The sequence below is a fragment of the Haemorhous mexicanus genome, chromosome 14, assembly GCF_027477595.1.
Source record: "Haemorhous mexicanus isolate bHaeMex1 chromosome 14, bHaeMex1.pri, whole genome shotgun sequence".
NCBI classification, from domain to species: Eukaryota; Metazoa; Chordata; class Aves; order Passeriformes; family Fringillidae; genus Haemorhous; species Haemorhous mexicanus.
The window spans coordinates 9,705,356-9,728,335 of NC_082354.1; the positions used below are offsets into that span (position 1 = coordinate 9,705,356).

The window sequence follows — 22,980 nt, forward strand, 5'->3', positions numbered from 1 at the left end:
CCCCAAATATTAAGACCTATTTGGATGACAAGAGTACAGTTTCTCCAGCTTGAATGATCTCCTGTCCATGCCTTTTCCCCTTCCAGATCACCCGATCCTTGAAGAAGCTTCCAACACTGCTCTGGTCAGCATGACTAAACCAGGTATCCAGCTAATGTCATAGGGAGACTAAAGCCTACACACCTTCACCACTCCTGTCTACTTAATATTGAAACAGTGAGAAAAAAAAAATCTGATTTTGACTTTCTTCCTTGCTTCCTGCAATTCCATCATCTGAATTTGCCTCCTCACCAGAAAAAATTGCTGCCCTTGAGGAACCCCTCACTTTCATACGCAGAAATACACCTGCAGCCTTTCATGAAGCATTTGGTTGTGTTTGCCAAGGCTGAAGTTACAATGCCAATAAGATTAAAGAGCACTGTTCACCTGAGTTTCAGAAACGGGTGCAAAAGGATTTGTTGGCCTTAGACCAGGCTGTGTGTACATCATTGTCTGGGGTGCCATCAAAGGAGCAGCTCCAACCTGAGGAGGTACCTGTGAGAAAAACAAAAACCCCACAAAACCAAATACATAAAATTCAAACTACTTCCACAAGATACATCTTTTTGCATTTGAATTATAGTAGAAAAGAAAAATATAGACACACACACACACACACACACAGAGAATAAAGTCAAAGCTTTTAAAAACCACTGCTATATCAACCTCAGAGTCATCTCTTTCAACGCAGTGTGAGAAACATACTAGATTTCACACACTACTGCCAATATATTTAATTTGCAGGATGGTTTGAACATCATAATTCATGACATGAAACCCACTGGTAGAGACAACTCAGTTTTCAGGCATACAAAACAAATCAAGCTTCTTACCATTCCATATACAGGCACTTGAGGTGTGGTCAATGGGTATGTGATAGGAGCAGGTACCTTTAAACAAGAAAATTTTAAATTTCAGGGAAACTCATGCATACTTAGTAATAGATATACAGAACTTTGAAAACCACATATTTTTCAATACTAAAAATAACCAATATATTTACAAGAAATTGACTTACATATGCAGGATAGTGTACTCCATTCTGGCATAGCAAAAGGATAAGATAGAAAATGATTTAATAGGTATTCATACTGGAAATTCTAACTAAGGGATGGCTTCAAGTCCAGTACCATAACAGTTTTTAATATGCTCATTTATTAAAACCATTAAAGTGTGAGGAAAAAAAAGTGCAAGGACAGTAACATAATTTAATAAGCTTAGAAAGCTACCACTAGTACAATTTACAGCAAAATTAGAAATTTTAGTATACCTAGCCAGATTTGAGCATATTGCTTGCACAGGCATGTGTGTGAGAAGCTTTTAGAGGGCATGGCATGCAATGCTCCTTCTTCCTCCCATTATTGGAGAAGGGCATGGGAAAAAAAGCCAAGAAAGCCAGTGACCATTGGCTTAGGAATCGAATAGCAACAGATGTTGAGTCAGGTTGGTGTTGCCCACCTACTAACATCTGATGTCAGCACGTACCACAACGTGACAAAAGAAAAATGAAGAACATTGGAAGCTTATCAGGTTACATTCACAGGCCCAGCAATGCATGTGCTTCCTAAGGCCATGCTTTGTTAAGCTGTACTAATTACACTGAATCCCAGGTGCTGGATGAAGCACTTGGCTATGGGATAGGATGCAGTGGTTCATGAATTGGAGGGTTAGCTCAGAGGCCAGAGGCCAGCCAGGACACTGAGACCTTTGCAGTTCTGGGGCACACATTTTAAAGGGGCTCATAGCTGAGCTAGATCTTCACATCAGTAATTGCTGGGAGTTCCAGGAAAATGCATGACCAGACACCTGGCATAAAACAGTCAAATGCTTAGACCTGATGAACACATGAAATAACTTCAAATCCACAGTGAACGACGGGTACTAAGGTACCCTCTATGTTCCGTAAATAAAAATGCATCAGCACTCTAACAACAGATTCTAGAGCACCTAGAGGGGATAAAGAGATTGTATGGTCTCAAAAAATATCACATAAAAGTGCAACACAACTGTGCCCTCTCAAATTTTTTAGTTTCATTTTTGAGTTCAATACTGAATTAAATGCTGTATTCAACTTCTATAATTCTAAATGAGCATAGTCAGAAGACAAGGAAAATAGGCATTTGAGGCAAAACTATAGTTATTGCAAAATTAAGTCAGACAGCAGTCCAAAATTCACAGGAAATGTGGTAATTATCCTAGCTGTCTATGTAACTGAGATGAACATCTACTTCCCTCTAAGAGCTGTATTTTAGAAGTGATTCATATTTCTGTGAATATATTATGACTACAACAGTTGAAAAATCTCTTTTAAAATCATAGAAAAGTCAGTTGCCTACAAATACCCCTCCTAGAAATGAAAATTCTTCATTTAAATAACCTATTATAGAAGATACACTTAACATTTTGTACTGTGTTAAAAATATGAAGTTGCTGTTGAGCATTATCAGAAGTCCAAAGTGCTGCTTGACCTCATTATTAAGGTGCCTTACAGAGGTTGCAGCAGTGTTTCATGATAAAACTGAAAGAGGAGCAAGGATTGGAAGGAACAGCAGTTTTGCCCTTAAAACACATTCTCTGGATTCTTAAAAGTGAATTTTTGTGTGCATATTTGCCTGTGAGGGGGAGTGGGAGCATCTCAAATATGCACACAGCAATTTTCTGGACTGGGATCATTTGTTTCAATCCTGAAAGGATTTATGAACTGAGACAGGTAATCTGCCTTTCACTTGAGCTGTAAGCCCTTAATGGACAAGTTTTTCAATGAGGGGAAATAAAGCATGCTTAAATCTCTACCTCATTCAGTAAGATCCTATGATCCCATAAGCACTCCCTGCTACCCCCAGTCTTGTATCAAATGCCTTTGCTGCTCTTTATAAATTTACACAAGCAGAGAAGCAACATTTACTAGAATGAAGTGTGATTTCACAGTATAGAAATTACCATGTGTGGAATAGTGGGTAAGGGAGTTGGGGTCCACGTGGTTGATGTGCTTGTTTTTGCTTGCCAGTTTGTTCCACCTGTAAGTTTTTTCTCTGTAGGCTGAGACCACTGCATATCTGATCTAAAATGAAGCCATGGTGTTAGTTTTCATGGAGAGGCAACAGCTAGAGTAAAACAACATGACAGGAAACCCAAACATCCATAAATGCATGCATACAGCTGAAATCTATGAAGAAACACTCAGAACTTGAGTAATTACTTATGTATCTTTTCTCCAGTAAGTGTGAAGTCTGGGGCTTCTGTTTGTGTTAAAGGTGAACTATCAGTGCTGCACTGTGCATATAATGACTAACTGGAGTTTGATGTAACTTTTATAGTGTTTCATAAAAATAAAAATACTTCAATAAAAATACAGCAATTGCAAAACTAATTAAAGTGAGTTTCTCTAAAAGTTAAGGTTGGCCACGTTGTGCTGACTGATCACAAACACACTGCTCCAATGAACTTCTCGGCTATTTTGGATTGTTTCAAGAGATGAGATCCTTGCAATGTTCGTGCCAGAGACTTTCAAACAGTCACATGAGAATAGTCTAGAGTACATACATGCACTTACTTTTTGGATGGAGTTCCTCCAAAGCCAAGATCTGTAGGGGAAAAGAAGGATACAAAATCCTTAAGCATTTTAATTTAGGAGGGAAAAAAAGCTTGTTTTGCTTTTAGTAAAAAATGGGAAAGTAAATTTTAAAAGCTTCACACTTACTTCCTACTAGATTTGCAAGTGAAGAATCAAGGTCATTTGCTAAAATTTTTCCACTTTGCTGGCTGGCTGCAGTGGCTCTTTGACTTTGTGGTGGTACTGTGGGTTGCAATACATCATCTAGAAAGTTAAAACCTAAACAAAGAAAATAAAAGCAACTGTTAACAAAATGGTTACATTACATTTAACAAATGACATCTATAGGCCAGGGAGGTATTTTCTTTATAGAGCACTAATTTGAATATTTATATGTGAAGGTTCAACATGATGGAAGTATTTAAGACTTTGACAGAAGCATAGTTTAACTTTTTATTTTTCATGGAATACTGTATTGTACCTACTAATCTAAAAGAATCTTTAACTGTACTTCAACAATATTTTGCTACACTGAGAAGAAAGACACTAACTCAGGTATTCTTCAAGAAACACACACAACCAGTTCTGCACTTCTGCAACAGCTGTGCCTCCGAATGGAATCAGAGGGAAATCATCACCATGCATCAAGAGAAAGCATAGAAGAAAAATGAACATGAGCTTACCCATTAGGACAATCCAGTGTTTGTTCAGGACAATTCCAAGTTTGTTCCCCCAGAGAGAGAGGAAACAGTTATTACACAGAGAATGAAATCAGTCAAAGCTAATTTTAAAGTAAATAACTAACAACTGAACTGATTGCCTCTTATCAGTCCATAATCACCTTGCAAATATATTACATTACTAAATTTCCAACTGCAATAGCAATTATGCTAAATTGTTAAGCAATTTTTGCCTGTAGGGTATAAATTAGTCATAAGGCAGTTTTTACCACTTGCAGTCCTGTACTCTGGTGCTGTAGATTTTCCTCCAAAAACAGCATCAAAGTCCACATTAATTGTTGAAGAGGCGGTACTCGGAGAAGCTGAATGAAGAGGAAAACCTGAAAAAAAAGTTGAGTAATGAAATACAGCCATGAAGTAATATCACTCATTCTAGTGAAACCAGAAAGTTTAAAAACTTAAAGTTTAAAAAAGTTTATAAAAAAGAAAAAAGAAATCAAATTACCATCAACAGTCACAGGATGATACACAGAAGCATATGTTGGTTTATGACCACTAAAGTCATCTTTGCAAAAAGAGAGAAGAAAATAAGATCAGTTTTAAAGAGAAAAAGGAAGATGGAACCCAACAATTAAGTCCGCAGTTAAAAATTAGGTAATTTTACTAATATAAAAAGTTTTTTTTTTTTTATTTTACAGATTTGAAAAGCCAAGAAACTCCTGCATTCCCCATTACAAAAGAGAAAGGCGGCTGCAGTTTGAAAGAAATCAGCTGCAGGTCTTAGTCTAGACTGGGTAAGCAGAACAAAATAATAGTTTATTTCAACTACAGAAATAAACATTTAAGGAAACATATAATTTACTACATCTGGAATTAATGCACCATTTTCACTTGTTAATAAAAAGTGAAGATTGGCCCATATCACAAAAAGATTACATGGCCCACATTATTAACATTATCACCTCCAGTTGCAAATAAATTACATGGGGTTTGGTTTTTTTACCACTAAACAGTTCCACTGTTTGTTTGGAGGAAAAAGAAGAATTGATGAAAGGGGTGGCAGATTTTACAGCTTCTTCAACAGGCTTCATGTCAAAGATGTCCAGATGAGGTGGAGAACCAACACAACCATTTGAAGACGAGAAAGGACCTTTCAGATGCAGAAGTGAAGGAAAGAATACAGAGTACAAATAATGGAAAAGAAAAACAGACTGAAATGATTGAATATGAGAATCTCTAGACTAAGTCAAATTGTAAATATTCCACCTAATGATCAAAGTTAGATACAAATTTTAGATAGATATTATCTAAATACAAATTTAGATACAAATTTTTAGTTTCAGATAAAAATCTTAACAGCTCTCTGTTTAGGGAAAATAATTCTAGTATTGACATAAGGTGGGAGGGGGAGAATGACAGAACATATATCGAAGAAGTTAGATCCTACGTTTTTGGCTTCAATAATCTACCTTTTAAATAGCACATAAGAATATCAATTCCACCTATTAAAATACTAACATTTACCATGGTGTTATCACTGCCTTCTTTTGGCATTTAAGCAATTTCTCTGCCATCTAGCCTGACCATTCTTTGGAAGGATGAGTGAAGAAATTGGGGTCCACAGCTTTTTTACAAAAACTCTGAAATTGCCAACACTTTTTAAATGAGAAGTATATTAAATATTGCTTAATTAAATGGAAACACTAGTCCAGGATCTTCTCAGTTACACCTACTCAGGTTTTATTTCTCAGTGTTTTCTAACTTAGATCTTGAGTTATAACTCTTCTCCCTGGCCCCTTTATCGAACAGTTCCACTCCTTTGTTCCATCAACACTAATGCTATGTGTTCAAGGAAGTTGTCAGAATTTTCAGAAGATTTACTTCATATTTTGTTATAAATGTTTGGATGCAAAATAGTTAAGGTTTAAGATGTGGATTCGATTAAATATGAACCTTGTATTCTAGGAATTCCCTTATCATTTAGACAGTCAAATCAAGGTATGAGCTCACCTCCCCAAGCATTGCTTGCTGATGTTGATATAGCTGGAGTACTTTGCACAGTTGGAACAAATGCAGGCTGAAGATCAAAAAGATCACTAGAAAGGTTGGGCATGCTGAATAAGAAATGAGAGAGAAATATAAAGATATGTAACAGGCATTGTAGTCTTGCTTTTATGAACACTCATACCAATCTCATTTTCTCTTATTTGCTAGCAGCCCATCAACAACGATACAACAAACTGGTAATTAAGCACTTACTGACAAAATTATTGTGGGTACACCAAGAAAACATCAGCAAAAGGTACCTGAGAGGTAACTAAGATCACAGTTTTGCAGTTGATTGTGGAGCTATAGATCACTGCAGTAATTTCTGTTTCTTCTGGAAAGCAAAATATTTCTCACCTATTTGTTGTGGGTGCTGGTGCAGCAAAGAGGTCAACAGCTACAGTGGTATTCACACTTTTTCCTGATAAAGTGCTTGGGGATGCTGATGTGGAAGTGGAATTTGATACTACAGAGATTTCTCTTAATCGCTGCTCCTGAAAGGTGAGAGAGACAGTTGGCATTTTAGTCTTATTAATTTATTAACATTTTAGTCCTGGAGACCTTTTCAAAGAAGAAAATTTTAATTATGGTCTTAATAAATAAACCACTCTTTCTTATGTAGAGTTCTAAAACCAGAAAAATAACTGTAATTAGAGATAAGAGTATTTTTTTTAACAAAGCATGTAAAAATCAAGGTGAGACTTGCTGTTTTAAATAGTTGTTTTTTAACAACCATATCTGCCTAGAAGTAAATCACTTCTAGACAAGCTACACATCCCAGGCTCCCTCCACAGTCACTCAGAGAAACAGCTCAATAGACCTTTGTTCAAGTAGACTCATCTCCCTACTTTGTGAGTCTCTTCATTGTTCAACTCAGATGTTCAGAAATCAGTATCACAACATGCAACCCAACCATAATGTAGCAATGTAACAGCCTTGTTTAAATTAATTTCAGGTTTACATCCCTCACTACTTCTAGATATGTTCAATGCATATTTACAGCACTGGTCAAAGCACAGGTGTATGCTTTACACAGCTCACACTCCTCACATACAACACTGAGTGACCGTGCAAGCTTCATCACCATTCACCATTTTATCAATTTACAAAAAATCTTTGAATACAAAACTTGATAAAAACATCCTACCTTAAGTGCCTGCAGCCTAACTTGTTCCTCCTCCAATGCCTGCTGTTTTTCTTTCTCATCCATCCGGCTGAATGACATTCCTGTATTGGCAAGTGTGGAAACAGCACTGGATAGGGCACTGGCTCTAAAAAGAACAAGATTTTAAAAAAATATTATTAAAAAACCCATGGTCGGGTATACATCACTTACAGTTTCATCATCAAATGTCTTATCTAGTTGTGTGTCATCCTCCTTCCCAGTCACTTCTCCCCTTACTCTCTGGTACATAAGAGCAGACATCCCAAAAACAGTTTGGTGACAAAGAGGCATGAGTGCACAGAGTGACACCCCTGAGTTTCAGCGGGTAGGAACCGGAAAATGTGGAACGTAGCAGTTGTCTTTCCTCTTTAAAGTTATCTAGACTAGACTGGAATGTTATTCAAATGTCAGAGGCACAGAAAGCTTGTTTGTGCACTATATAACAGCAAAGAAAGTACAGCATTACACATATGAACAGAATATTGTGGCCGTGAATCCTTAGATTCTTGAAAAAAATAATGAGGGGAAAGCCAGCAAATTTGGAACAAAGTTCAGCCTGATACATTTATCAATAATTACCAAGTTTCTGTGGGAGAATGTCTATGCCAAAAGAGATCTCTCATTATTCAGTCAGAAATATTTTCATACATACTGATACTGTACTTGACAGAAAGAATAACACAATTTCTTTCAGCACAACACATCTAAGCAAATTTGGCTATTTTGAGGAGGGGCTGAAGAACTTTTATGAGAAGGTCAAAATAAATTCATGGTCTGAGAGGTAGGCCATGAATATATAAATAATAACAATTCAGATAAATACCATCCTATCTTGGGTAAGAAGAGTATCAAAATCCAAACACCTTATAAATGTTACAAGTCAAAGGACTTTAAAAAAGTACAAGCTAAAAGGAATAATATACAAGGTCTAAGTGGTTTATTACAGCATAATCAGAAGTCTGTCTGAGACACAGGCAGACATACCTACATTTCAAATGTGGCTAAGCTATCAGACTATTACTAGATGTTTCATTTATATTTCTAGGAAGATACATTCAGAAGTGAAAAAAAATCAACAACAGCACACGACTGAATCCTGAAAATTGTTAGAATGACAACGGCAAATCTAAAGTACGGGCACTGTTGTAATTCATTGGGTGCTCACCTGCTGGCAGCAGAGACTTCTTTTGTTTTCTTTCCCTCCACAGAAGCCAAATGCTGTTCCAGTGCCTCAAGCAAGCTGCTGGGTGCCTAAAATTAAAAGTATTTATAAAACACTGCTTCTATCAACACATCATTGTTTAGTACACAGACTGGTTTTCTCACCAACTGAAAACAAACAAAATCTCACACATCAGTAACGGTGCCTTTGGGTTTTGCTGCCATCCTACACATCCAAATTCCATCTACTCAATGGTGGTTCCTTAAAAGGAGCGGGATCACAGAGGCAGGAGGGAAGGATTCCCCAGAGTGGCTCTGCTTTTGTGCATGCAAGTCAGATTCTTGGTTTTGGCAACGGTATTTGCTATGTTAGAAGTAACTGAATAACCAAAGTTGACGAAGCACTACTCTCTTAAAGTCATGCAAGTCCCCAGACAAAGATCTGGCATTTTTTATATATTTTCCCAAGTAACAACAGAAACCCAGTCACTCTCCATTCAAATATTTACAAAGGCTTGCAGCAGAAACACCTGACAACAGCAGGATGTTAGGTTTGATAAAACAGGGAAGCAAATCCAATCTGATCCCAAGGACACTACTGCAGATTGAGTAGCTATTCAACATGTAACTGTACAATAAACCAACTCAATTACTCTAAGTGAAATAAATCCTACTGCAGATTTAGATGAAGGGAATGTACCTCTAAAATGTAAATCTATTTGCCAGCTCAGTCCTCCTCACTTGGCAGGGTTTCAGAGACATTAAGCCTCTCTTACCACTTGCCAACTTTCAGGAGGTAGAACAGATTTAACAGGCATTGTTTGGAGGAAAAATAAACTTGCCCTTGCTAGCCCTTCTGTACCAAAAGCTAGAACAAGGCATTTCCTGGAAAGAGGAAAATATTATTCACACAAGGCTTTGGCAGGCAAGCTCCCCTTTGAACTACTGAGCACAATTCTACTTTCCCACTTTCACTGAAGGCAAATTTAAGTGATGAAAAAAAAATTACAATCAGAATAATCCTGTAAAACTGCTTGTCTTAAAATGAAGACCTGAGCTTAAATATTTCTTAAGTAGAGCAAGGTAAGCTAAGACAGTGTAGTTACCTCACCCCAGGTCATGAATAAATTCAGCATTTAACCCAGACAGCTAAATCCCAAGGGGGACATTTTGAAATAACCTTTTGGAAAAGTATCAGGGACAAAAAAACCCAAATCAAACAAAGAAAAACAAGAAGTAAAAAACCAAAACAAAAAAAAACCCAATCAGACCAAACCTTCCCATACTTTTACCTTTCAGGAGACACAATAGCTTGCAAAAGGCATTGCATGGCACAGCTACTTAGATAGTCTTAGTAACAGGAGACCATGCCCTACTTCCAGAAAGCTTATCCTATTTTTTACCTCCCAAATCCACTCAAACTTCTATGTATGTAAAAGCATATTCTGTACTTACTTTTTTTAAAGCCCTCTGAACAACCCCCACAACCACAAGAACTAAACCAAACAATCCAGTAACCTCTTCTGAACTTTCTCACTACTGCAGATCTCCAACAAAACATCAGACTTGGAGTGAACAGGGTAGTTTTATATCAGAAATTATACCTGGGCTAATCCAGCCATTGACTTGAGAAAGGCTGTATTTCATGATTCACTTCCATCCCCCACCCCCCAAAACACATGACAGACTAACATCCATACAGAGGGAATCAACCCAGTTATGTTCATGAAATACAAGAACAGCTATTAACAGAAAGCAACATCACTGTGAAACAGGGCACCTACAAAGGAAAATATTTTCTTTGCAGAAACAGGCAAAAGTGGCAGTATTAAGAAATTAGAACAAATAATTTTAAAGTGGCACTAAATGGATGTACAATTATTCAGCTCATATTAAATGCCATGAAATTTTCTGTCTAAGTGGAATGTTTAATAGTGGCACTAAAATTGCCAAAATGCACAGGATGTTGAGGTCTACCACCAGCTCAGAATTGCTTTTCTCATCTAAGTGCTCTTACAACAAAACAGCTGAGCCTGTTAGAAATAAAATGTTGTGGGCACAGTAGATATTAAGTATTTTCTCACTGAAAGTTTCAGATACCAAAAGCAGCAAAATGAAGTTAAATACCCCTATTCCCAGTAAATAAAAAACCCCACTTGCTTTCAAGAGCTTTTTAATGACCCAATTAAGTGGCCAAGTGCACACTAACCCAGTGAGGTATAAATAACTTCAGACTCCAGTATAATGTGATTAGCATAATACCGCCCAGCTGAATACTGCAGTACTAATCAAAAGACAAAGCAAGACGCTAAGATCAAACAGCAACAGAAAACTTCAAACTACTGTTTTCAATCATTACCTGCCCTTACCCTGATGGTTTCAGTCATATTTCCTTCATACCACATAGGCAAGTTCTTAAAGTGATTAATATTAAATGCTGGGAGCAAGCATCAGAGATTTGTGCTTTGAAGCATGCGTGATTTCAGATGGAAATCATACTGTAGGCAGTAATGAACACCACTGACAATGGAAGTTTGTGGCTTAGGTTTGATTTCCATATTAAAAAGACGCTGATTAAGGTTAGGCAAATCTTCACACTAGATATATTTTTCATTATTAGCCCCTGAAATTTAATTTCAAGAAGCTAGTGTAGGATTAGATGTGACTGTTCACACATTACACATTAGATTGTTAGTTTGTCACTGACTGCACTCCAACAGCTCCAGTACTCGAGCTCTAAGGCACTGCATTTTCTGCCCAAGTCTCCTCAGGCTGTTTACTGCACCCTGCAGGTTACTCTGTGCTACAGAAATAATGACAAACACTCTGCTCTGTTGGGTTGGCCCTAGGTGAGAAATAAAACACCCCTGTAAACTGAAGGGACGCACAAAGAATAACCTTGTTGACCTCTGTGCACTACCAGGGTTTCCTGTTCACCAGGTCAAAGCATTTTCTCACCTCCCTTCTGCCCCTCAGTTTATCCTCAGTGGAAGGTGTTTCCCCGATTTCCACCTTTCAGACTGAGTTTTCCAGCACACAACCTGCATAGCACACGTCCCTTACACGACTGAGTAAAATAAAAGCCAGCATTAAGAGCTGATATAGAAACATCCAATTTATTCTTCAGATTTAAGGGGACAGAAAAAACTTTCAACTGAACCAGCTTAATGTCATCTTTAAGTGCTGGAAGACATTAGAGTGAAATAGAAGGCTTTCCTCTAGGTATGGCAAGATACTTCTGCTTACTTACCAAGGAATCCTCTGTGATAAAAACCAGAAGTTCTTGAAAAATATTTTCTACAGGTTTTATTGCTTTAAACAATCAAAATATCTCATTAAGAACTGCGAAGTGTAAGAATACATTTAATCCATGTGAGAAGCTACTATACACATTTGCCACATATAAACACATGAAAGAGAATACAGCCTCAAGATTACTATACTACATGCCAACCTTTAAAAACACAAAGAACAAAATAACTGGGTTAATCAATATGCAATGTATACTGACCTGAGTAAGATCTGGAATGTCACCCTGATCAATTCCAACTTGCTGGGTTTACAAAACAAGGAAAAAAAGTACATTACTACACGCAGCGCAAATGAACATAAAAAACCAGCAGTGTCTGAAAAACCAGCAGTGTTACATAGAAACTAGCATATTAAAAAGGGATATTCATAATTTTCTGAACTGCTACAAGTTTAGCCAGGAACACACCTTAGAAATCAAAAATGCATTAAACTGTATCTGAAGGCAAACTCAGCTTTCCATTCAGCCTAACTTTCATGCAGAAAAGCCTGCTAGAAGCATCAGAAACAGCCACATTGCTTACTGGAACTACTTATCAATTTTTAAGTACTTACAGTAAAGGAGAGCCCTATTAATATCTTTAAATAGACTGTAATAATCAGTTTATACATTCTGGAGCATTCATAAAATTTATAATGATACTTCAGAAAGTTTACTATGTGGTCTGGCTAATAAAAAGGATACCCAAGAATCCCACTCCATGTTAACAAGCATATACAATCTTTAAAATACCTAATCTCTAGAAAACTTCCTTGTGTAGTGAAGTTAAGCAAACACTCTGTTTCAAGGTGTTTCTGTGAATGGTGATTGTGTACCAATACAGACAGCTAAATTATATCCTTTCCATACACAAAGATTTATTTACCTCTGCTACTTTGAGGAACTCTGACAATTTGGTCATTCTGGCTAGAAATTTTTTGTAAATATCCAAGCCTTCTTTGCACTGGTTCTTCTTCATATCAAAATATCTTTCTGAGGATGCAAATAAAACTTGTAAGAAAATACCCTCCCCAGCAAAAAGCTGACACAGTATTATAGAAATTACTTTGACACAAGCTTCAGTAGGAGGACAGCAGTAACTCAAAGCTATTCAGATATTCAAGCTTATAGGAATACCTGAAACCTTTTAGAAAAAGTCAGTCAATACAAAACCACTGATTTTCCTGTTTCAGTGTGTTAGACCATAATGCAAAAATTTATTTAACAAAGATGTGAATCAGTGCAAATCGTTAAATTAGGTATTATGGTGAACATTTTCAAAAAGTCAGCTTTTTTTCAAAAAGCTGGCAATAAGACAAATTATTTTATAATTTGAAAATATTCCTGGTATTTATTTACCTTTTCACATCCTGTGTCAATACATCTTGATACTGAAATGGCTATGTATGCTGAACTGACCTACCAAAAGGAGCACCAACCACATCTTTCACTTTTTATGGTTTTGCCCTATATAATTACAAATATGGCATCAAGTAAAAATTAATGGATTAACAGAACAAACTGATGGCTTCATTCATAAATTTGCTTAAAAAGTAATGAAAAGGCTATGCTATGAGCTTATCACCTTTTTAAAAAAAACCCTACATTTCATCTCATCAGCTCAGGCAGATTCAGGTACCAGTCAAAGGTGACCAGCCAAGTTTTAAAGAACAGGAAAACAGAATTCAGCCATACTGTGAATATATTAAATACTCAAAACATCACATATCTCACCAAACCTTTACAGTCCAATTGCAAAGGTTATCCATTGCACTTTCATGGTATTTTTGTTTCAGTCTCACCAATCACCCTCTCATTTCACTTTCTGTTTCAATATGCATTCTTCCAGGTAGAAGTGAATGTGTAAGCCTATGCTCCTGGTCACTAAAACTAAGACGGGCTTCATTTAACAGCAACAAAGCAGAGAAAATTTATTAAGAAATTGAAGTAATAAATTATCTATGTTCTTTATTTTTCTCAATATCTTTCACAAAATTCAAAAGCTAAAAAAAATTCTCACATACCTAAAAGATTAATAATCCCCTCATTGTATGCTGCAAAAAGTCTAATGGAATCTTTAAAGAGGAGCATAAAGGCAGCATTTATAACACCATTTGTTAGTTCATTTGGATTTGCCTGTGTAGAAAGCAATGAGAAAGTAAATTAGTATTTAACAAAATAATGAAACTCTCACTTCAAAGAGAGAGAATGTTACTTAACACTGAGCTTAAAGTACTTACATCAAAATCAAGGAGTGCATCAAGCTGGTTCTGTATGATTGGAAGGGTTTTCAGAAGCTTTTCAGGATTCATAGTTCTCATCACTCCATCTATCCTACAGAGCAAAGGACACACATTTACAAGATACAGAGATCTCAGCACACATTGTATTGTTTCAACAATGCAACACTGCTTTCAAGGGCCAAAAGAGGACCATTCTATGGCAAGCTCAAGAACAACTGTGGTCCTCCTTGTCCCATCCCCTGCAATAGGAAGGATCAAACACAGGTAGCTGAGTAGTCTTACCCTCTTTTCATTTTGGTGAAGTCAACTGCTACGAGTCTATATGAAAGTGCTTTTTCATTCAAGTATCTGCTGTATCGCCTAATGAAGGTAGACATATCATAGCCTAGAAGTTAAGCATTTGTAAGTTAGACATTTTGAAGGGAAAACTGAAGTTTTTCAGTTCTTTTCAAAAACTGTTCTCCTACTAGCCTATGTTACATCAGCTTGCATAAAAAGTCCTTCCTAGGCACTTTCCAGGATCTTGAGATGTGACATTAGTTTCTTCCCAAGTGGCTAAGATTAGGAAAACATTTGGTGCAATTATGAGAATAAACACCTAAACACATTAAAATATTAGACAAGAACTGAGCATGAAAGATTAGCCAAGCACCAAGCAGTTATTGTTAAAATGTACTTGAAATTAGAATAAAAATGTATTCCTAGTAAAATGCAGAAGAATTTGGTAACTTATCTGCCATCCCTCAAACCCCACATAAAAACCTAAAAATGTTTTCTGCCACGAGCAAGCAATTGAAGGACTTATCAGAGATTTGAAGACGTTCTCCCTGTTTGTACAGCACATCTTAGTTACCATTCCATGCACCTTAACAGTAAATATTTACTTCTGAGTCTTTAAAATAGAACAAGAAAAATTACTATTGTACTGATAATTAATCAGGTTTATTCTAATAAGCATCAAGAGCTCACTTTGTAAAATTTACAGCTGTGTGTGCAATGCCACATACATTACAGGCAGATTTCTAGTACTCACCTAGGTAACTCAGAATGTCACTTTACCTGTGTCTACATTCTTGGCTGGACATTCTTTGGCGTCTCACACAACAAAAACCAAAACACCCTTCCATTTAAATGTCATTTAGCTCCTAGTGTGCACCAGTGCATGCACCATCACAGAGAAAGAGTAGAGCTATCTCCTTCAGTGAAAGATCCTTACCCTGCATGGCACTTTTGTCCAGGTAGTTATTTAGGTTGAACAAAGTGTTCCGGGATGCAAGATACTGGATAAAGCGCTGTTGGTGAAGGAAAAAATGGAGAATGTAATTGATGTGAGAGTCAAAACATAGAAGCATATTACAAGCAAACTACACTTACCTTGTAACTGTTTCTAGTAACCTCTATGTACAATAGAAATTAGTTAAAAGGGAAAAAATTACAGGAAAACCTGAAAATACTCATTAGCAAAGCCTCTGACATCCAAAACTTGATTTGGTAAAAATATAAATTTAAACAAAGAGACATCCCTGCTCATGAATAAAATACAAATAATCCTAGAGGAAGCTTCCTAGTTAACCTTGTACTTTAAAACAGACAAGCTGCAAAACACAAAACAAAAACACTACTTGCATAATCCAGGCTCCTGAAGTCTGACAGAGCGCAGCTGCTACACTGTGAAGAGCACACTATGTTTTACAGGTCATTTCAATCAAGTTCACGGAGCTTGGCAGAGAGGAGGAACACCAAGCTTTCACAGCAGGTTAATGGCTGGAAAGCACTTCTAAGAATTGTCACTTCAGTGTTACCAGTGGTGAACAATCATTTCTTAGGTCAATGACCACACAAAGGTTCAGGACCGTCACCTGACCAAAGTTTAGCTTTTAACACGAGGCTTGTGCAAGAGAGGCTACGTTTCTAACTCCGTGTTATTGTCTAGGAAGCTTTTAATGAATAGTAACGAAATATTTTAAGTGAATTAAACACAGTAGAAGGGTGCTTCAGAGGAATGTTAACAGCAACAACATATGAAGACCCAGCCCATTAGATGATGTCTTGCAAGATCAAATATGCTAGTCACTGTATTCCTCTCCCCTTTACCAAGTATTCTTTCTTATCTGTTATTAGGTTGGCTGCACATTTACAGAGTGCTAACAAGACTCTTCTGCTGTGCTCTTACTGATAAGCACTACCCTAATGAAGTAAAGCTCATCAGAAGTCTTTCAAGACTTTATTCTAGAAAGGTCACTCATTATTCCCTCACAGACCAACCCAGATACCTGCAGGTAAACTGCAAACACTGATATATTTTGGTATTGAAATAATGAAGGAATATTATATTTTTTTTCCTCTGGACAAATACTTTAGAGCTACCAGCAGAGGAAAAACAAAATCTTTGAAAAACTGAAGTACATATCTAATGCTTTACAGATTGAGACAATTTTTTAAAAGCTGTTTAGTCGGCTTTAAGAGAACAAATCACGTCTTACCTCATTTCCATACATCATGAGGTGGTGTGTTGTAATTAGAGCTTTGAACACTACAACCCAGCTACTGTTTGCAGTTCTTTCAAAGAGTGTATCTGCCAACTGTGGAATATTCACATTCATTTCATTTGTGCACTGTATTAGATCTAAATTAAAGGGAAAAAAATCAAAGCATTACAATGAATTGCATGCTCAGAGGATCAACATGTTATTTTGTGGTTTTTACATTGAGAATACATACTGGAAGCATTAACTTCAGTAGTTTAAGAAATAATTGAGCTTCTTTACTCTCCTTGCTCAGATTCACTACTGAAACACTCCAAGTATGAACTTCAAAGGCATTTCAATAATTTGATGGAGTCCCAATATCTCATCAATAAAAAACCTGTTCCATTAAAATGGAGCCCAAATTAGTCTCTGAAGGCCAGTGTGAGCTGGCTGGATGTGTGACCTTCTGGATGCTCAATGACCGAGGCCACTCCATCTAACCAAAAAAATGAAAATCTGAGAAGTAACAAAAAGCTGAGACATCCCAACCTCATGAGATCAACAGGCAGCACAACCCTGCCACTCCCACCTAGGCCTAAGTACTCACACATGATGGCAATGAGATGCTACAAATCTCTAAAATATGCCTCTTTTCTGTAAGAATTAAGAGCAAGAATTTGCATCTATGCACCCTCCCACTTAGCTTAAAAACACCTGATCACAAGCCTTACTGAGTATTTTGTGATGGATCATGGTAGGTCTTGGGCTTTCATACGAAAAAGCTCTTTGTGTCTTGGACAATAAACTCAATACTAGAGCATTAAGTTGGAAGGTCAGAGACAGAGAGGTTGAAGACTTTGCCTGAGATTTAGCAAAAATCCAGGACAGGCTCCAGCACACACATGGGAAGAACACTTGCCTGAGAAGGCTAAAGAAGGCATTTGCAGAGAAAGAGCAGAGAACTGAATCCAGGACTACTCTAAACCCCTCAAGAAATGCACATCAGACATTTATTCTCTCTGTGCTAAATTTGGCTCAGGTGTGATCAAAGTACACCCTAAGGACTGGGCAAGGCCAGTAAAACAAACATTTGGTTTGAAAAGCTTCCTTTGTGGCCTCTCATTTAAGCTGAGCCTGTGAGCAGCCCACTGGTAGCAGAGCCCACTGCTGTTTGTGCAGCTTGTCTGGATGAGGACCTGAAGGAGGGCAGGTGCCTGGGCAGCCAGGCAGCAGCTGAGAGTTCTGAGGTGTTGGCACCACTGAAACAGCCAACTGCTCTGCCTTAGCAGCAGCACAGAGAGCACAGACTGTGTCATCAGAAGCACTTTAAATGTCAACTTAGAGCTCACACATGGATAATTTAGGACAAAATATTTCACAGAAATACTGCCCTTAAAATTTATATCTTTCAGAGTATATTACAGATGGACTTTAACTCAAGGTTAGTTTATTAAGACAAAGTCCTTTGATTAAGAATTGCTGTTTAAAATAGTTTAATAACCAGAGTAATTTTAATAGAGTAAAGAATTTTAGTATCTCATCAAGGTAAAAAGCTATAAAATGCAAGTTATAATAAGTTACTAATTTCATTCAGGCGTCAGATTTCCAAGTACGTACAAAACATGGAAGTTGGGATGAAAACTTTCACTCTTATTAGCAACACACAAAAATGCTGAAATAGGTACACAAAAAAAAGAGCACCAGAAAGCAGCTTTAAGCAAGCTATACATCAAAACCCTACTGCTGAGTAGCATTCAAATAGTTCAATATTTACAAATGTGAACTTCCTCAAAACCCAAGTAACTTGTTAGCTACTGCTCCCTTCTCATGGTTATAACACCATCAGATGCTCTGTCAAATTAGTAAGTACCTTAACCTGGAAGTCTAAACAGTCTATAGGCAATTATTGCCCCATATAATGAAGCAACAACCTCATCAATTGAATTAGGATCTTGTTGTGACATTTCTAAGTAGTTATCTCAAAACACACTAAGGCAACTAAGTCTTCCTAAATCCACTCAGTTTATAATCAGGTATTATAGAAATACATGGAAAATACAGAGCAGTATCTAAGAGCAGCAGCTGATCTGTCTGTACCCCACACAGAAATGTTACAGGACTATTAAAAGTTCTACTCTCAGTTTACAAAAACTAACCAACCAACAAAACCCCAACCAACAAAAATCTCACAAACTCTTGCAAGAGCAATACTTATAAAACTAGGTAACAGTTAAAGAAATTCCATTGATCTGCTGAGGTCAAAGACCACACAGCTTATCGAAAATATTAATTCAGCACAAAGTCCTTTTGCTTCACATAACTAGTAAGCAAGTCAAATTTTTCACTGCAGATTTTTCAATATTAAATGTGCTTATTAAATAACAGATGGAATTAGAAGGAAGATCCAGGTTAAACCCCAAAATCTTGCTGCTCTCCAGTCACACCAGCCAAGGTATTTTCATTCATATTTTGCCAGTGCCCCCCAAAGATTTCTGTCCTGTCCCCTTCCCTCAAGTTAAGGTCTCCCAGCAGATGTTCCAGCAGACACCAAGATGATGCTAACACTGGGAGATCCTCTGCACATTCTAGTGTCTGTGACTGCTATTGAGAGTTCTCACAGTGCTGCTCGGGCACAATGTGACAGGAATCCTACTGTTAGCACCTGCATGCAGTGATCTAACTGGAGAGCTCTCCTTAAGCCCCACATCCATAAAGCAAAACAAGTTTTGCTTTATGCCAGAATAAAGGTTTACTTCTACAGGAAGCCATGCAGATCTCTTCTGTCAAGTGTCAGTAACAGAGTGAAGCTGACAGAGCTCTGCTCTATTTGAGAAGCTCTTTTGTTATTGTTTCCTTCTCAAGTGTGGACAGTTCTGTGTAAGATACGTGTCTGTCCATTTCAAAAGGCAACCAAAATTAAATACCTCACATAGGCAGGGCCACTGGGAGTCTAATTCAAGCTGTGGCTGAGTGAGCTGCCACCCCATGCACTCAAGACATGCTGAGGACAACACTCACTGGCTGCCCTGAAGACAATTTTTACAGGGGTACTCAGCACAGCCTGGTCTTTGATTCCAAACTTCCTTCAATAGCCAAGCACGTAAGTCTCAGTTACCAATATCAGAGAACACATGTTTAGACAAACTAAATGTCTCTGAAACTAAACTAAGCAAAAAATATTACTGCGTTTTATTGGCCAAAACTGGACTTTCTTAAGAGCATGTTGCAAAAGACCAGGTTTAAAACTAAGGCAGCTTCAATAAGGCTATTTGGGGTAATTAAAAAAAAAATAGAATTTTACAACTAGCAATAAAAATAAAGCTGACATTACATTTTAATCCTACAATTGAGATACATAAAAAGAAATGCAAGTGCCATTTCTCTAACATGATTCTTCTAAGCCTGCGATGGGAGTATCTACATAGAGACAACTGTAGGGATCTATTACAACTGGTGGCACAGAAGGAAGAGACTATTATCCCCATACAGCTGGAAGTAGAAAGGAACACATGCACCTGAGAGACTGACAGCTGGGCAACAGTAACATGGATGTTGGCAGCAAAAACTGGAATGAAATGCACAGGGCGAGTGATGCTCATTTTCTTATCGAAGTACTTATATAAACACTTCACAACTCAAAGCATTTTGCCAATTACCCAGAGGAATCATTTCAACTGCAAGTGAAACTGCAGCACTATTTCTAGAATGGAATTTAGAGACATGTTAACATCACATGGGGGAAAAAAAAAAGGAAAAAATAAAATAAAACAAAAAAAATCTAACAGCTTTAAACCAGAAGAGTACCATAGGGGTTTTCAAGCAGCCTGGAAGACCTGTGAGAATCTTAGTGCCTAGAAGAGTACTTAGTATTTCTTTCCCACAACTCATCTGAAATACTGGCACATCATCTGTGAAGCTATACAGCTCTTCAGAGAACAGCATAAATCCAGATATTAAAAACAAAATAAAAAATATATATATCAGGTTTTTGTAAAATTCTCAGAAAAAAACGGACATACTTTTCAACTTTTAAGTAACAGGAAAAGCCATAATTTTCTTGAGTCAGGAATCTCTCTCAAGAGAGCTGTAAATACATAAGATAAAGGCAACCATAATAGTTTAATATTCATGTATTTCCTCCATTTTGTCACAGGACTGAAACTGCTTTAAGACAGATATAAGAATTAAGACCATTTTCCTCAGTCCCAGCAGTCTTAAAAAAATACATTTTCTTCTAGAAAGTTGCATCATAGATGGCATATTACAAAAATGAGCCACTTCAGCCAACTTCCTCAATGTAGCCAAGGAATGCAACAATTTTTGCTGGAAGAATTAAAAGACAGCACTCAACTGTTACAAACATTGTTTTGCCCATGTTTGCTCATAGTGCAAGTCCGAGAGCAATCTTGAAATTTCAGTTATATAATAACAGCTAAATCTGAATTTTGAGTTACTTTACCACAACCAAAGCAATTCTGCTGTTCTGTCTCACTCCCCCACTAAACAAGGACACAGGACAGATAGCTCATAATGTTTTAAGAAAAGCTATATACAACCCCCATTTATAGATTCCCACAATATTAACTCTTTTTTTTTTGTTCAAGTTAAATTCCTCAATTATTGTACCGAAAAATTTCACAAATGGCTAAAGAACTTCAAATGAATGATAGCCACTGGTCTGTAAAGGGTTCAAGAAAATGCCTTTGTCCTGTATCACAACTTTCACATCTCTGCACAGAGATGAACCACACTGCATCAGCATTCACTCGACAGTCAAAAGCTCAAGTTGCCAAAAGAAAGAATGGGCAGTACCAGAATTACCACTTCTTGGGTTTCCAAAGCTTGTATACATAAGGGAGTTTTAAGTTTTGATTAACAACATTAACTACCTTCCCCTCCCCTGTGCTTCTTTAGTGGGCTGTATAGCAGTTAAACAGAAGCTGTTTTTTCATTACTGTGTTAATTTAGAAGTTTAAGCTGCAATTAATTTAGGGGTTTGTTTTTTCCAAGTTTTGGTCTACACACAAGTCTACTCAGCCAGTAACCAGCTTGGCTACAGCTTTAATTTATCCTTTTTTCTTGTGATTCTTCAGTGGTTAGACAAGAGGATGTTTGTCTCCAAAGGTGTAACAGCCCCACTCTGCTGTAACCCAGACTCTGAAGCCCGAGGGAGTGACAGAACTGTCACCAGGAAAGAAGAAACAAGACCTTCAGGTGCTCCACTATCAGCCTCTATAGAACATTTTATATTATCCGAAAATATTACAAAATTCCACAGAAACAGATCTGTTTACTTATTTAGGACACCATGACCTACTTTAAAAGGTAAATCCCCAAGTATGCCCATTGACATTACTTAGGTTTTTGGGGTGGATTTTTTGTGGGTGTTTTTTCACTCCTGAAGTAAAATATGACTATACTACTCAGCAGTTAGTAGTCAGACAAACCACAAGACTCTTAAATACTCACGGACACTGCATATGTAACACCTTTCTGTAAAAACCTATATTGTAATACCACAGTTATTCTTGCTGAGGAAACTTGGCAATAAGGGGATTTTAAGAATTAATCTGAACAGAGGGCACAAACTGATACTCTTCCACAATCCCTGATACAACTGCAGCAACTCTCAAAAAACTGTTCCTGGTAAAGCTTTTTCCTGAGCAGCAATTACAAATAATACCAGATGGTGTAGCATTTTGAATGACACACACAAGTAGTGACCAGAGTACAACCACCAGAGTTTTACATCAAATCCAAGCTATGTTTTCCTTCATAATGTACTTAAATAGGAAGTACTTGCACTGTATCTTGGAAAAACATACTGTATGATTTTTTTTTTTTTCCCCAGAGATTGCAGTATGTCGTATCTACCTGCTCACATTTAATACAAGTCTGTCTTGTGGACAAGTGAAAAAATAAAAGTGCTACCCAAAGGGTTGCAGATGTTTGAAAAGCAGTGCCTGGGTAGGCTCAATGAAGACAGGGGCATGTTCACTGGGAATTTTTAAACCCTTTCAGACATATTTAAGGTACCATATTTCACATCTTTTTTTCCCTACCCCACCAAAGCATTCCTCTATTTCAGATACCAAGTGACAGCAAGATTTTTGTCTGTCTTAGGCCAAAGTCTGAGCAAACAAATTACACCAGAATACAGAACTCACGTGGCACAGAAGGGGACTGTCAGGAGACTGACAGCTCTAAACAGCCTGGGATCAAAAGGAACTCGTTAGTCAAAAGGCACTCTCAGTTTACGGTATTCTCAAGTTAAGAATTGTTCCATGTTTCCATTTTCTTTTTTTGTAAGGGTGACTTACAGCTGATGACATTATT

At 37.2% G+C, this 22,980-nt stretch overlaps 1 protein-coding gene across 7 annotated transcripts in view; it reads right to left on the reverse strand.

Moving 5' to 3' along the window:
• LOC132333668 (phosphatidylinositol-binding clathrin assembly protein-like) overlaps positions 1-22,980 on the reverse strand; it is a 29,186-nt gene that overhangs the window by 4,486 nt on the left and 1,720 nt on the right. Inside the window, exons 2-20 of one of the 7 annotated variants that reach the window (XM_059858978.1) lie at positions 16,660-16,802; positions 15,393-15,468; positions 14,459-14,561; positions 14,174-14,267; positions 13,958-14,069; positions 12,820-12,926; positions 12,156-12,197; positions 8,649-8,734; positions 7,466-7,589; positions 6,676-6,812; positions 6,283-6,386; positions 5,276-5,422; positions 4,778-4,837; positions 4,542-4,652; positions 3,740-3,871; positions 3,593-3,623; positions 2,980-3,100; positions 873-929; positions 427-534 (exon numbers count right to left, since the gene is read on the reverse strand). In XM_059858978.1, coding sequence (XP_059714961.1) covers positions 427-534; positions 873-929; positions 2,980-3,100; positions 3,593-3,623; positions 3,740-3,871; positions 4,542-4,652; positions 4,778-4,837; positions 5,276-5,422; positions 6,283-6,386; positions 6,676-6,812; positions 7,466-7,589; positions 8,649-8,734; positions 12,156-12,197; positions 12,820-12,926; positions 13,958-14,069; positions 14,174-14,267; positions 14,459-14,561; positions 15,393-15,468; positions 16,660-16,802 — 1,895 coding nt within the window. The remainder of the gene's footprint in view (positions 1-426; positions 535-872; positions 930-2,979; positions 3,101-3,592; positions 3,624-3,739; positions 3,872-4,541; positions 4,653-4,777; positions 4,838-5,275; positions 5,423-6,282; positions 6,387-6,675; positions 6,813-7,465; positions 7,590-8,648; positions 8,735-12,155; positions 12,198-12,819; positions 12,927-13,957; positions 14,070-14,173; positions 14,268-14,458; positions 14,562-15,392; positions 15,469-16,659; positions 16,803-22,980) is intronic. The other 6 variants (XM_059858979.1, XM_059858982.1, XM_059858980.1 and 3 more) reach the window with 6 other exon arrangements.